The 15,169-nt window shown below is 40.5% G+C and overlaps 1 protein-coding gene across 1 annotated transcript in view; it reads left to right on the top strand.

Moving 5' to 3' along the window:
* The window catches only part of SLC45A3 (solute carrier family 45 member 3), a 70,833-nt gene that overhangs the window by 37,402 nt on the left and 18,262 nt on the right, over positions 1-15,169 (top strand). The window contains exon 2 of the mRNA XM_089514505.1: positions 14,623-15,037. Coding sequence (XP_089370631.1) covers positions 14,818-15,037 — 220 coding nt within the window. The 5' untranslated portion in view covers positions 14,623-14,817. The remainder of the gene's footprint in view (positions 1-14,622; positions 15,038-15,169) is intronic.

Consider the following 15,169-nt stretch of genomic DNA (forward strand, 5'->3'; position numbering starts at 1 on the left):
TTGGTAATCTTAACAGTTCGTATGGTTTTCAATATCATCTTTATGCTGATGATATGCAGTCATATTTTTCTACTCCAGAACGTTCTTTGGATATTGAACAACATGTTACATCATGTCTCTCAGCTATCTCTTCATGGATGCTTTCATTGGCATCTAAAACTTAACATGGCTAAGACAGAACTATTCATCTTTCGTCCAAAACCTACTTTACAATATACATTTTCTATCATGGTCAATAATGGTCCCATTCATCCTCTGAAGTAAGAATCTCCCGCCTTGACTATTGCAGTCTTCTTTTGACAGGGCTCCTGTTGTCCCACCTTAGTCCTCTGATTTCCATTCAACATTCTGCTGCTAAGATTATCTTTTTAACTTGTCGCTTTGATCATGTCACCCCACTTCTGGCATCTCTTCATTGGCTACCATTCCTTTTAGGATTCGGTATAAGCTTGTTCTCTTAACATTTAAAGCTTTACACAAGCTAGCTCCCCCTTATCTGTCAGTTCTTATTTCATCTCACCATCCTGTTTTGAGATTTGTGGTCCAGGAGCTTGGGGCTTCTTTTCAAGCCAACGGTTTCTTCTTCCTTGGCTTGGCTTCCTCCTTTTTCACTCGCTGCACCATAGTCCAGGAACTGCCTCCCTGAACATTTGCGGACTATCTCTTCTCTTGCTAGTTTTTGAAGCCAAATTAAAGATTTTCTTGTTCTCTAAAGCATTTGGAACTGTATTATAATATCGTTTTATAATTTTATATTTGATTATATATTAGTTGTTTTTACAGTTTAAAGTTTATCTGCATAACTTGCTTAATTTTGTATAGTTTGTTTTGTGACTTTTAGATTGTTGCAATAGCAATAGCAGCTTCATTTATATACCGCTTCATACCTCCTAAGCAGTCTCTAAGCAGTTTACAACTGTAAGCTAATTGCCCCCAATATGCTGGGTACTCATTTTAGCGACCTCAGAAGGATACAAGCCTGAGTCGAGCCTGAGCCCTGGATGGTATTGAACTTGCAACCTTATGGTTTGTGAGTGAATGGCTGTAGTACAGGCATTTAACCACTGTGCCACCAGGGCTTCTTAGATTGTATGCCATTGACAGGTTATATGCTGTTTTGATGATGCCTGTGAAGTGCCACACAATTTTATGGCATCATCATCATCACTTATAAAGCTGGCTTGTAAAGATTACTGAAAGTTTAGAGTGTTGACAATTTGAACTCTGCTAATTGAAATTGGGGAGCCAGTGTGGCATAGTGGTATGCGTAGTAGGCTACAAATCTGGAGACCAGGGTTCGAATCCCTGCTTGAACATGGAAACCCACTGAGTGACCTTAGGCAAATTACACACTCTCAGGTTCAGAAAACCCATGATTAGTGATAGGCACACAACTACCACCATTGAAATTGGAAACAAAAGTGTCTGATCTCTTTTCTTACAGTTGCATCAGGATGGGCATGGACATGGGGATGTGCTGACCAGAGGCTTCTGCACATAACAACAACTATAATAAATGATCATTAGCTGTGATTCTGTATTAGGTGACATAGGTCAAGACATAGATGTAATAGTCTTCTGTTCACACTGTAAGCCATCCTTTCTCATCCTCAGTCCCAAGTTTGCTTGTACCTCTCTCTTGAACAAAGGCAGTGCTGCTCACAGTCACATTTAAATTTTAGAAATAGATCAGATAAAAAAGAATGTTATTGTGAGTCATGAAGACTGTAAAATTAAAAGGCAGGCTACAAATATTCATATATTCTAATTATCTTTCAGGGCTAATGCTAGGATAGGTGTTCAGCAGATATTAGGTAAATTACTATGTAGTGAAGCACTAGCACAGAATAGCAAAACTTTGCATTGGTGGTAGTGAGTAACTTGGAAGGGTTTTTCAATCCTTACTGGGGGAAAACCCCACCATTTTCCTGACATAGTAAGCTGAACTAAAAAGCAAGGAGGGGCAGAGGGCAGGTGGGAAAAGACTTTTAGTTTTAAAATAGTGGTTTTGACTTGGTATCTGCTGCAAGATTCCCCCCCCCCCCTCTCCCGGGGCATCATCTTCCCAGTTGTGAAGTTCCTCCCACCTCAGGAACTCTTTTCTAGGATCTTATAGAATGGAATAGGAAGAAAGTTATGCTGAAGCTGCAGGAATGTGAAGCATCCGGACTTGTTCAACACTGGCCATTGTCAGAGCTGCCTGCCATCCTCCAAAACAGTGCTCTAACCCTTCCTTCCCTTTGTCTGGCAGTTTCCCCCTCCTTTAAATTACATTGAGGCCCAGCCCATTTACCTGGCTTCCAGGTAAGGAAGTTGGATGAGTTGTTCCCTTGTTTCTTAGAAGGAAGAAAAAGCTGTCTGAGTTTATCAGGTAGGGTTTATATATATTATGTTTAACAGAAATTTTCAGTTTCTCATTCTCATTGGAAGGGAAAAACAACTGCTTTATACTTGGTCAGACTGATTTAGACTCTTGTTGGTTATGTTGTCTTCTTGGCAGGCAGTTTGTTATTTTATCCTTTAAATATGCATATTTCATAAAAAGAAGTGCAAGAAGCAGATGGCTTGCAGCATATTCATAATTGACAGCTCAGCAGATGATGTATTTAAAGTAAGGAGGTAATATTTGACAAAGCATTTTTTAAAGGGGGGGTTAGAAGCAGTGGGACAAATTGTTCACCCCGGACACATCCATTTACTTTTTCCCTTCCAAGAAAATCTGAGCATGGAGACTGAATTACAGAATTCCCATTACAGTTAGCATGTATTTAGCTGGCAATAGATAGAGATGGAAGCTAGGAAAGTACAGCATCACATCATTGGCACATTTGGCTCTGTATTATCTCCAGTGAAGGCTGAGAACATGTATTTATCCAGATAGTACTAGACTCCAATTTCCATCATGCTTGGGCAACTTGGCAAGTTGTGAGGGATGATGGGAGTTGTTATCCATCCATATATGGAGGGCCAGGGGTCTCCAATCCTGGCTGGCAATGGCTCCCTCTGTAGTTTTCAGACAGACTGCCATTTATCTTTCCCACTGAGCTATGGTCTTTCGCCAAATGCTTACTGTTCTTTAGAGATCCACTCTTTGTGCTTTGCATCTCTTGTCTTTTATGGGTTCCAGTCATATTCCTTCAACACTGGTCATTGTCAGAGCTGCCTGCCATCCTCCAAAACAATGCTCTAACCTTTTCTTCCTTTTGTTAAACAGTCTTCCTTTGCTAATGTGTCTCAGTGATTTAAGCTGAAAAGCTTGAAGTAAAATATGTAGGCTTGCACACAGTTGGTTGGATTTTGTGTGTGAAATTTGAATTTCCTTTGATGTGGAGTTCAGAATTCAAGAGTTGGCTGCCTGGGTATGTGGATTTCAAGGTATGAATAAGACCACCTCAGCACTGTGGCTTTTAAGCACAGTGGGCTCCAAATGGAGAGGTAAGAAAAGTGACATTTGGGATTACATCTCCCAGAATCCCCCGCCAGTTCCAACCAAATTCATTTATATGTCAAGGACTATTCCTCTCTATAGTGTCTCATCAAGTGTGTCTGTCAGATCCAGTCTGCTAGTGGTGGAATGGTTTATAGTGTAGCCAAACTGGCACCTGCAAAGTATAGGGCACTAAATTAAAGGCAGTGAGTTTCCCCTTCCCATTTTGATCTTTGTTTCCTCCAGATAAGGGCTGGGGAGCTTTTGAAACTTCAGGTGTTTTGGACTTCAGATTGCAGAAACCTCAGCCAGCATGGCAATTAAGAAAGTTACAGGTTCCTGACCTCTGTTTCAGGTTATTTAGAAATATTCTAAACCTTCTATAGTAAACTGAATTAGGGCATCATTCTGGTCATGTTGTCTCTTCTACATGCTGCGTTTGCACCCAGGTCCACTGGTATAATGATTGCTCCTGAATTCACTGAGTCAACTTGTTAAATGCTTGACCTTTAAGAAATACCTTTTAGCTTTCAATTAGAAATACTGGCCATCTTTAAAAGAAGTGTTAACATTTAAACTTTTAGGATGAAGTAAGATCCTCTGTCAAGGAAAAGGAAAGATTTATGTAGCCTCCACTGAATTATGTTCCTTGATCTCTGTGCTAATCTATCATGAACAGTGGCTGAAGTTAGACAGCATGATAAGCCAGGGAACCAGGAACCACAAGAGTCCTGGCTTAGTTATGAGCAGCACACTATAGCATCTCACTCAATTCTGCTTGTGAACTGTTTATTTATTGTGGTTGTTCATCATGTTGTCTGACTGTGGCTGCTTTTCCATCTCTGAACCAATATATGTTCTTTGTCTACTAACAAACCAGAGACACAGTAGGCCTACCCTATGTCTTACAAGTTAACGGTGTTCAGGATTATATATAAGAATATATTCTTATTCTTTAATTTCATTCCATTTTTATTTCTTTCATTTTCCTGGAGCAGCCACAGAGCACCTGGGAAGTGCACATGGAGCCCTAAGGGCTTCTCTGAGCACAGGTTGGGAACCCCTGCCCTAAAAACACGCTGGCTAGGGCATTAGGTAGGGAGGTGGGGTTATGGGAAAGTTCAGGAAGAGAGTGTGATGGGGGATAGCAGCCCCAGTTGCATGATTGTGAGAGCTGTGGTGATGGCTGCCTAAAAGCGGTGACATCCCACTTTTTATTAAAAGCGTGAGTACTACAAGAATGGGGCCATGTGCAGTGATCTATTGAGTGCCAGCATATTGCTCATACATGGCAAACCAAACTTTCTGTGAATCCCTGGCTTGCTATATCATCAGATGCCATCCAGTAACACTTGAAAGACTTGTTATAACCTCATTCATTTGCCAGAAAAAGGGCAATTTGCCAGTTACTCTAGGAGACAACATCACATTTGTGTTGTAAAAGAAACATCTGGAGCTGTGTTCACTCGTGTTTCATTTTCACTATGCTACTGCTCAAATTAGTTGGAGCTGCATCAAGAAGACATTTTCCAATAAAGAACCTACAACAGAGCTAGCTGTCTTATTAAATTGGTTCCTGTTTTGTTGGTTCCTCCTTTCTAGTTCTGTCCTCAGGTGGGAGTGTTATTGTGATGGAGCAGCTGGATCTCTAAATATGCATGAAGTTTGGGTCAAACAAGAATAAACATACCAGGGACTGTTTTCTGAGACAGTGAGCACTATGTACACTGACAAAGTACTGTGTGAGCTACTCAGGATCCACATAAGAGCTCCCCACACAATAGCTTTTATTCCATGCCAGTTTTCTGTGGATTATTTTGCATTGCTTTCAAGTGGCCCACTGGCATTCAAACTCTTTTGTATTTGTGGCAGAAGCATTTTAATGCACAATACTTTGCAAGAAGTCTTTCAGGTTGCCAATGGTATTCCTCTTCTTTCTCCATTAAAGGCGGCTTCTTTTTTTGATGGTGGTTGCACATTTAAATAGCTGGGTAACAAACAGAAATTCACCAAATGGTGATGCTGGTGATGAAATGCAGCAATAGGGATTATAGCTGCCAGAGCTTTATTTGTCTTTTAATGGGCAACCAGACTCCAAATGGCCAGTTAGGATGAACATGTGGGCAGCTCAAACTACCAAGTGACATGAAAACTATATTAAGTTAAGTAATGTAAGGAGCGACTAGTGACAAAGTAGGGGGGAACTGAGTAGTCCAGACCCCCCTAGATATAATCAAGCATTAGGATTTCTCCACCACAACCTAAAACACAAATTTCACTGCTCCTGTCCACAGAGTATTTATCAGGCTAGTACAAAAGAAATAATGGTAGAATATGGAGAACCCTTTTTTGTTAAGGTGTTGATATTTTAAAAGTGGTGATACCAGAAATATCCAATGTTGAAGTCTTAATAAATAAGGGGTTGTATTGAGACAGCGCTGCATGCAACGTCTGTGCCTGAAGAATAATCATTAATTACAGCTTCAAATTATTACATTTGAGTTCTGAAAAGCTACAAAAAGATCTTCTATCTAGATTTACCATGTTAATGAGAGCCTGCCTTATATTTTCTTCAACGATGCACATAAGCAGTATGATTTCTCAGCTTTCCCAAAATAATTTTTCATTCTATATCAATTGTTCCCAAACCTGGGTCCCCAGATATTGGATTACAAATCCCAGAATGTCTGACAATTTTCCATGATGTCTGGGAATTATGGGAAGTCCAACAACATCTGTGGACCGAGGTTTGGGACTCATTGTTCTAGAGCAGAAACATGCTCACTGTGCCTTGACACACACATCCCCATCTCTGTCTCTTCCAAATAATTGTTTCAACCTGTTTCCTTGCGGCTGACTTGAAGATCAATTAAATCAGCAGTGGAGGGAAAATCGCCTCTCTTTACATGCTTGAAATAGTATTATTACTTTTAGCGCTTTGTGGCATATGGAATATGTAATAGAAGGACTGCTATTTCTTTTACCAATTGACTTCCTGGTTGTTCCAGGATCTTATGTAGTCAGTCTGTGTACTTAAAAGTATACAGTATGAGATGAGACACAAAGGCCTCATGTATTGTGTTTGTGCTGCTTTGTTTGTTTTTTCCTCTCATGTTCTTTCTTATTGTTTAACATCTCTCACTACAAATAAATCATTGGAGCTTGTGATTCTTCTTGGGTGAAACTTCACAAGAACTTTGTTCTGCATTACTGTAAAATTCCCATTTCTGAGGATTTTCTGCTACCCTATGCAGGCTTTTAAATGCCAAGCAAGAAAACATGTGTGCCCAAAATGCACAGTTGTCTTGTAAGTGTGCTCTTGGCATGAAACTATAATTACACACAACTGGGCATTTCTGTATTTCTCTGTTAAGGAGCCCTGCAATTTGTTCTGCTAATCTGAACATGATGAGAGAGATTCTGGAAGCTGTGGGCTAAAAAAGTAACTTCCCCAAGCTCTGCTATTTTTAAAGGCTCAGGACCCTGGCTAATGAAGAAATTAGCACCTTTAATGATGGGAGCTTTATAAACAAGGACCCTTAACTCTGAAGTGCAGTTATAAGATTAAGGTGAAAGAATAGAACTCCAGTTCAGCTCTTACTAAAATGTACAATAGTTTCACAGTGTGACTTCTTCAGTGGTGGCGACGGGGGTGGAAGAGGCAAAAGAGCGAAAAGGGAGGGCTTCCAAACTGAAAGGATAGGTGTTCTGAGTATATAGGTTAACTTGGCCCCACCTCTCCTTCCTGCAACTAAATGCCCTACCTCTCACAATGAGTGGCACACTCCCTGTGTCTGTATCAGGCTCACTCTGCAGCAAAAACTTTGTCTGGGTGGATGAAACCAGTGTGCTTGGAACTCACCTGTTGGTCCTCAGCCTCCGCAGTCAGGTGAGTTGGGTCTTGGTACTGGGGTTAAGTGGTAGCTTTTTAGAAGATTTCAAGAGGCTGGAGTAGCACGATCTTGCTATGCATGTATGCAGCTGTCTCATGTTTCCTTCCAAGAATAATTCTTCTGATTCCTCCCTTTCTTTCCCCTCTCTTCTGCCCCAGGGTAGTGGATACTCCTCCTTAAAGTGTTGCAAATATTTTGAGAGAAGTGTAACTTCAATAGAAAATTGTGATTATTGTTTGACCTCACTTCTGAAATATGGGAGTTAGAAATCTGCTGGAAATACACTTTTTCATAAAGCAGCCAAGATTTGCTCTCTTGTTTTTTAAACAAGTGCCTATCTTTGATGCATGTCAACAAATCTTGACTACAGACAGTTTGCTTTCTTTTTTGCACATGATGTGAGTGGACACCAAGATACTAGGATTTGGCCTGGCTGCTATTTAGCATTAAAAGAAAAAAGAAAAAACAGGACTTTTTCTTTCTTTGTAAGAGATCTTAGATGGAAGCATTTAGAGACCTAGAAGATCAACTGGTCTAGTCCTACATAATGTGGCAGGTTTAACCACAGTTGTATCAACAGGCACTATCAAAATTAGTATGTTGCAGATAAATTCTTACCTGTGTCTAGGGATGCCATATCCCGGCGGGCCCTGGGACAATCCCGCTTTTGTGGGCCCCCTGCCCGCCCCGGCCCGGTTCCCCCCATCCCAGCCTTTGTCCCAGCCTCCGGGCCGGCCCCACTCACGCGGCCATTGCTGCGGCCGCTAATGCAGCTGGCCGCCAACTCGCCTCCTTCTCTCCAGCGCCGCCCTCCTCCTCCTCACCAGTGCCGCCGCCGCGCCGCCCGCGGTGGGGCTTTCCCGCCCGCATGCGGAGCTATGACGGAGGAGCTTGTCCCCTTGGGCCAGCCGGCCATTGGCTCCTCTTCCCTTGCGCGCGCCGCCCGGGCTCCTCTTCCCTTGCGCGTGCTGCCCGGGCCGCAGCATGGGCCAGTGGCAGCGCACGCGCATCCCCCACTTGCGCGCCCTCGCGCAGGGCTTCACAAGGAGCCCTTGCGCTGAGGAGGAGGAAGAGGAGGAGGGGGAGGATGAAGAAGAGGAGGAGGAGGTGGAAAGGTGAGTCAGTGGCCATTTCAGGTCTGCCTTGGGTTTTTTTAAATTAATTTTTAAAAATATAAAATACTTATTTTTGTTTTTTTATTTTATTAATTTTTATTATTGCTTTTTATTTTATTTTATTTCATTTATTTTTATTATTGCTTTTTTATTTTATTATTTTATTTCATTTACTTTTATTATTGCTTGTTTTTATTTTATTTCATTTATTTTTATGATTGCTTTTTTATTTCATTAATTTTTATGATTGCTTGTTTTTTATTTTATTACATTAATTTTTATTATTAAATATATACACCCCTGCCTTGTTTTTTATTTTATTTTTTCATTATTTTTTATTCTTAAATATATGCAAGTGCATTTTCTGTGTATTTAGGGCGCTTTGAATGCTAACAAGTCTGCCTTTCTTGGATAATTATAGTGATGATGATGATGATGGTGATATTGATATCAACAAGCCTCTGAGGCACGGCCAATGTAACTTGCTGTGATTTTTACAAACTCATGCGCAGTAAAGAAAAATCACAGTCCCTTGCCCAAGTACACACTTCTGAGAAGTACAGTTGAACCCGAGGGCAAGTCCATTTCTGTCATCTGTCTAGGAATAATGCCAAAATGTCCTCCATTTTGATCATGCCTAAAAAACATGCATTTATATTAACATTTTTTAAAAACCCTCAATTTTTTTGCGTGTCCTTCATTTTTTTTAAAAAAATGTGTCCTACATTTGAAAATGTTGCCCTACATTTGTCCTACATTTGTCCTGGTTTGGAGGTCCTGACTTATGGCAACCCTACCTGTGTCTAATATGTGTGATGGGTTTGTCTGAGATCATACTTCAGCTTGCCTTTTTGAGTTTCATGGCTTTAGGGTACGTGTATGTATCCCAAGGAGAGTTTCACCCTGACAAGTTTTTAAATGCTTTGACTCTGTGCGCTCTCTCTCTCTTTCTGTGTATGTTTGCATGTGCACACACAGGTGCAGCTCCTTCATGGCTAAGTAACTTGACTCCTGCTAGTCAAACTGTAATGTTTAAAGTTAGCATCAATATAATTGAATTAATATGTGCAGAAAATCAGTGGTCACTTCTGTCTTTCATGTGGAGTGATGGCAATGATAAATCTGAACCAGGCATCATGTTGTGTAGGAGATAAGTGATTTTAATCAACAGGATGTGGAATGTATAAACCCACAGGGTCTGTACACACCCACCATAACACATACTTTTGTTTCTGAATGAATCAATGAATGAGTGCATCAAGTTTCCAGAAAAGAAAGAAACAGTTGTAGCCAATGGGCACAAATATGGTGGCAGTCCCTGGCGTATGGGGGTGGGGTGGGGGCTGCTGGTTTCCCATATCAGATAGCTTAAGAAGCACTGTCCTACTGATGAATCTAAAACACTTTGTATAGTGTGTGTGCGTGCGCATGTCATGGCACTAGCAACCTCACAGCAGTGTTGCAACTAACTCTCCAGATTATGTGGGTATTAGTTTTGGGGGAGAAGGCAGAGAATAAATGCAGTTGTTAAAGTTGTTCTCCTAGCCTGGTGCCCTCCAGATGAACTGGACTACAACTCCTGTTATCCTAAAATCATCTAGTTATGGAATTACTGGAGTTGCAATCCAACACATTTATCAGGTACTAGACTGGGCAAAGTTGTTGAAAATGAAATAAATATGTGTAGAAAGATACGCTCAATGCGTTGTGAGGCTGGAGAGATCATGTAAATCCTGAACAGGTGAAAATAACAGACTATTATGGCAGATTTCACAAGGTTCTCTGTTTTTACTACAATGGAGTGACATAACTCTTATGTGATTGAACCCTGGTTTCTGTGAACCATGCTGCTTTTTAGCCTTCCAAATTAGTTGCTGTTATTGCTCAGAATTATTAGTAAATAAACGTGAGAAGCTCATCTTGGAATGTAAATAATTTTATACTGCTGGTTTTAATGCTGGAAAACATCTTCACTGTGAGATGCTGTTTCAGTTTCTGCTCACATTTCAACCTCTTCACCCAACTGAGCTTCCACACAATGAGACTTTGCAGCATCTAACATAAGAAGATGAAGACTCTCACAAGAGCTTCCATCCCCCAAATAGCATGCAGTTCCTTTCTTTCTCTCCATATTTGTATATCTAGTTTGTGGTGACCAGACCTACTGTTCAAGTGAGACAACCTTTTAACAGCATGGAAGGGCAGCCAGTGGTTAATGTACTTGCTCTGTTTTTACTGCCAGGGACAGAGGGATAAGATTTTTTTTTTTTTTTTTTGCATTGGATGTTAAAATAACCCGGGTGCAAATGGCACCTGTAAATTGGGTTGGTGCTGTTCCACTTCAAGCAACAAAGTGTCTTCAGCTGGCCCTCTGTAATATTTCTTTTTGGTTCCTTCCCCTTCTTCATCATAAAGTCTTTAGAAAAATGCAATCTTCTGCAGACTCATTAAAACCATGAAGATGGGTGAGGGGCAAATGACTTGTTGGGAGGGAGGAAGGAAGGATGTGAGGCATGAAAATGTCTGTACTAGTTATGTGTAGAATGAAGGTGATGGCCCCATGAACTTCTCAACTCTAAGCAAAGATGCTCCTCCCTTACGGGCTGTAATTACTTCTCTTGGGAGAGGTTGGTGTGCCTGGTAGACAGAGCACAGACCTTCTGTAAAGCCTATACATTTGAATAAGTTGATTAATGAGAGCTGATATCTTCAGAGTTAATTCTCTGCATTTTGTCTGATCTTGGATATTAGAGAATTGCAGATCTTTTGAATCATCTGGACCCATCAGCCGTTTTGTCTTGGTGGTAGTTAGAAAACATAATTTTTTATAGTGACAGGTCTGTCTTTCCTTCCTGGATTGAAAAGCTAATGTATAAAATAATTATCCTGATATGGCAAGCATAGCTTTTTGCAAATAGGAAATGTCAACATCATTACAAGAAATATCTCTCTGCATAAACATTTTAAGGATGCAGACAACTTTTTCTAGAATGCTTCATATTAGTTGCTTCCCAAAAATCACAATCTTTGTGTTGTTGAAATTTCAGTGTTCTTGTAATCAGTCATTCTCCTCCCTCCATGTGTGTGTGTGTGTGTGTGTTGGTTAAAAGCATACAGTTTGGGTATCAGTTGGAAAACAAACATGTAGAGGCTGTAATTGCACAAAATCAGAATCTGTGATTGGAGGGGCAGGGAGAAGGTGGATGCTAACCTCTGGTAAATCATCTTGTACAAGGGACATTCAGAAATGGCTGGTCAGTTTTGTGTCTGTTCCAAATTTGCCTGTGTTTCTTATTTGGAAATATGGATACCTCAAATAGATTTGAGTTCCTTCAACAGCATCCCCACCCATATTTAGTGTGTTCTGACTTGACATCTTTGCCCTCTTATCATGCACTTCAGAGGATTCAGAAAAAAAGAGCAGTCACTTAAATATGGAAACTCTATTCACAGAATATTTACTCAGCTACAGCATGCGCTGGAAATCATGTGACTTTCCATGTGTTAAACTGCAGATCCCAGCATTCCTCACTATGAACTATGCTGGTTAGGGCTTCAAGGTTGTTACATCAAGTAAAGGGACCATGTATTAGCACCACAGGAATCTAAATCAGATAATGTGGTTGAAATTGACATTTATCTACTGTGTAACGTGATAAAATCATCTTTCTGTTTCTGAATCCAAAGCAGATTTCTAGACTTAGGGTATAGTAACATAACCAGTTACTAACACATAAGGATGCCAGACAGGTCTGTGCTCCTGTTTCCAAACCCACTAGAGTCAGACAGGAAAAAGCCAGAAACAAATAAAGGCCACCCTGAAGTCATCTAAAAAGGATCCTTAGCTCAGATATATTGAATAATATGGAGATAAATATGGATATATGTTGAGAGCTAGCATGGTGTAGTGGAAATATAAAGGGACTATTCATTATATCTGAGTTAAGGATCCTTTTTAGATTGTTGCAGGGTGGCCTTTATTTACCTCCTGATTTCCCCCTCTAACTGTAGTGGGTTTTGAAGCAGCAGTATCCTTTGGCATCCTCTTGTATTGGTTTAAGGAACTGGGAAAATAACTATAATTGGCCCTCCGGAACTGTGGATTCCAGATTTCTGTGGATCGTCATGCCCCATATAATTAAATGGCAGCAACATGAATGTGCAAACTTCAGCATGTCCATGTTCATGTCATCACCATTTAATAATATGGGCTGTGATCATCCATGTTTTTTCCTATCCAGCAGGGCCTCCTAGAATGGCATCTCCATGATCTGAAGGGCCTCTTGTATACCCCAGTTGTAATAATTTCCAAAAAGGTAATATGGCTTGCAACAGAAGGCTGAACTTGCTAATGATGTAAAACATTATCTTTGTTAGCCTCTGTCATAAGAGAAAGTACTTTGGGGCTTCCATATTTGGGGCTGTACAGTCAAAATATCAAATGAACAGAATTGGATTAATTGGATTACTCCAACTATGTTGGAGTAAATGCTATATATAGGACTAGGGATTACATGCTCTTGGAAGCAATAGCGCCACCTACTGATCACCCCATGGCTTACCAAAGATAGAGTCTACATGCCCAAGATGACTGGACTACATAAGGTTTGAGCTTTCTTTCTTTCTTTCTTTTCTTCCTTTCTACAATAAGGGATCTTCCTTCCTTTTTAAAATAAGGGTGTCCTTAGTTGTTTGATTGCATGACTGCCTAATGTTTGTCACTGAACAGTAAGTTGGCAGTAAAGGAAGACATTACAAAAGGCAAAGAAGTAACTGAGTCAGTGACAGCACCTTGGTCATCACATTAGGTCATTACATGTTCAGTTATCGGCTGCCTAGCAGAGGAAGGAGAACTGGATGAGGTTTATGGGGGGAAATTTCTTCTGTTCAGCTGCATGTTCTAGGTGAGGTGACAAACGTAAAAGTCCAGTGTTTTTGCATGGAAGGACTTGAGATGAGGTCTTGGATTCGAAGGAGAGGAATAGTATTTAATTAGCTCATACTAATTATAATGCATTTAATTAGTCTGCTCATCTTTCTCCCACTTTCTCCCTTTCACTAATACTTTCATTCTGTATGTTTAGGCGATGATGATGACGACGACGACGACTAATACTATTTATTTATTTCCCACTCTTTTCCCAGTTCAGGACTCAGTGCAACACACACCTGTTAAAAGCAATCATAAATAACAATTCACAGTAACAAAAATTTAAAAAGTAATTAAAAAGACAATAATTAAAAACAATTTTAAAAATTGAGCCATTAAAAAACCCTAAAACCCAGCATATTACACAATCCCTGTTTCCTTGTAAAAGCCCAGTTCTTAAAGACATGCAGGAACAAGAAGATCTTCATCTGCCAGCAAAAAGATAGTAAGGAAGATGCCAGACTAACCTTCCCGGGAAGAGAGTTCCCGAGCCTATGTTAGACAGCTAAACCAGTTAAAGGCTGCAGTCATATAGGATTACATTCCTAACCAAGGAGACTTAAGGGGTTTAATTATGTTAGATTAGAAATAACACAACTCTGACTCCCTGAATTTGACGCTATTTGTTTCCCATCCTCCCTCCCAGCTGCTTTTCTTATTTCAGTTCACAGTTTAGATATAAGAGACTACTGAAAATGATCAGTAACTGGAGATAAGGAACTATAGTATGGAACTGTCCTTTGGTTTAGTTTGCAGTCCATAAAGTTGTTGCATTGGGACATATAACTGAATAAACATTTACAGAATTGGGCTGTATGCTTGTATGTCCAGTTTGGTAAGAATTACATCTGTATCCACTCCTGTGCTCTTAGATCCACCCACTGCGAAAGTGAGCATATTTAAAATTGCTTCTGCGCTGAAAAGGTTCTGCAGATCTGTTAGAGCCTAAGGATCTCTAGCAGAATTCTTAATGTACTGTCTCCATAGTACTGATCTAACATTTAGCAAATGATACTCCATGTGGAAGCTAGTCAAGGTGGAAGATGAGCCACTGAGCTCAAAGTAAGACTGCCCTCAAGTATGAATGAAGGAAGCTGCCAGTAGAATATGCTTGGGTGGCAGGAAATGGTTGTACTGTGGGACTGCTACTCAGCAGAAGAATTTGCTACATGGTTTCACTGCTATTAAAAAAATGTAGATGTGAGGACATTGACTTCTGATGTATAGTTAGGCTTAACTTTCTCTGTTTTCATGCAGAATGTGAAGCACAGGAAAACATCCATGATCTTCATCTCTCCATCCTCAGCCCAGTCGCTTTGTTGATTTTGTCCAGTGGCCAAGATAACAGAAATTATTTACTACTGTGTATAACATGGCTACAGACTTTCTATTAGTGAGCCTCAGAAGAAAACACAGGACTCAGATAGCCTATTCTGGATCACCTTGAGGAGAATGCTATTGGCGTGGCACAGCTTTCTGATGCTGAGGTGTAAGACCAGCATGGCTCAGAAGGCCTGGGCCAGTACACTGTTCCAGAACCGCAAAACCCAACTGTTGCTGGTCAACTCTCTAACGTTTGGATTGGAAGTCTGCCTGGCTGCAGGCATCACCTATGTGCCACCACTGTTGTTGGAAGTGGGAGTGGAAGAGAAGTTCATGACCATGGTTCTGGGTAGGTTGTTTCTTTATTGGTTTTTATTTTTGAAAAATAAGATGCGCATTCTCTATATGAAGTCTGGAGTGGTCTGATGTCTGGTTTGACAGGGTTTCAACTTGCATATACACACATAAGTATGTGCTACAC

The sequence above is a fragment of the Sceloporus occidentalis genome, unplaced genomic scaffold (genome assembly GCF_023333645.1).
Source record: "Sceloporus occidentalis isolate IW3139 unplaced genomic scaffold, rSceOcc1.0.p SCAF_3, whole genome shotgun sequence".
NCBI classification, from domain to species: domain Eukaryota; kingdom Metazoa; phylum Chordata; class Lepidosauria; order Squamata; family Phrynosomatidae; genus Sceloporus; species Sceloporus occidentalis.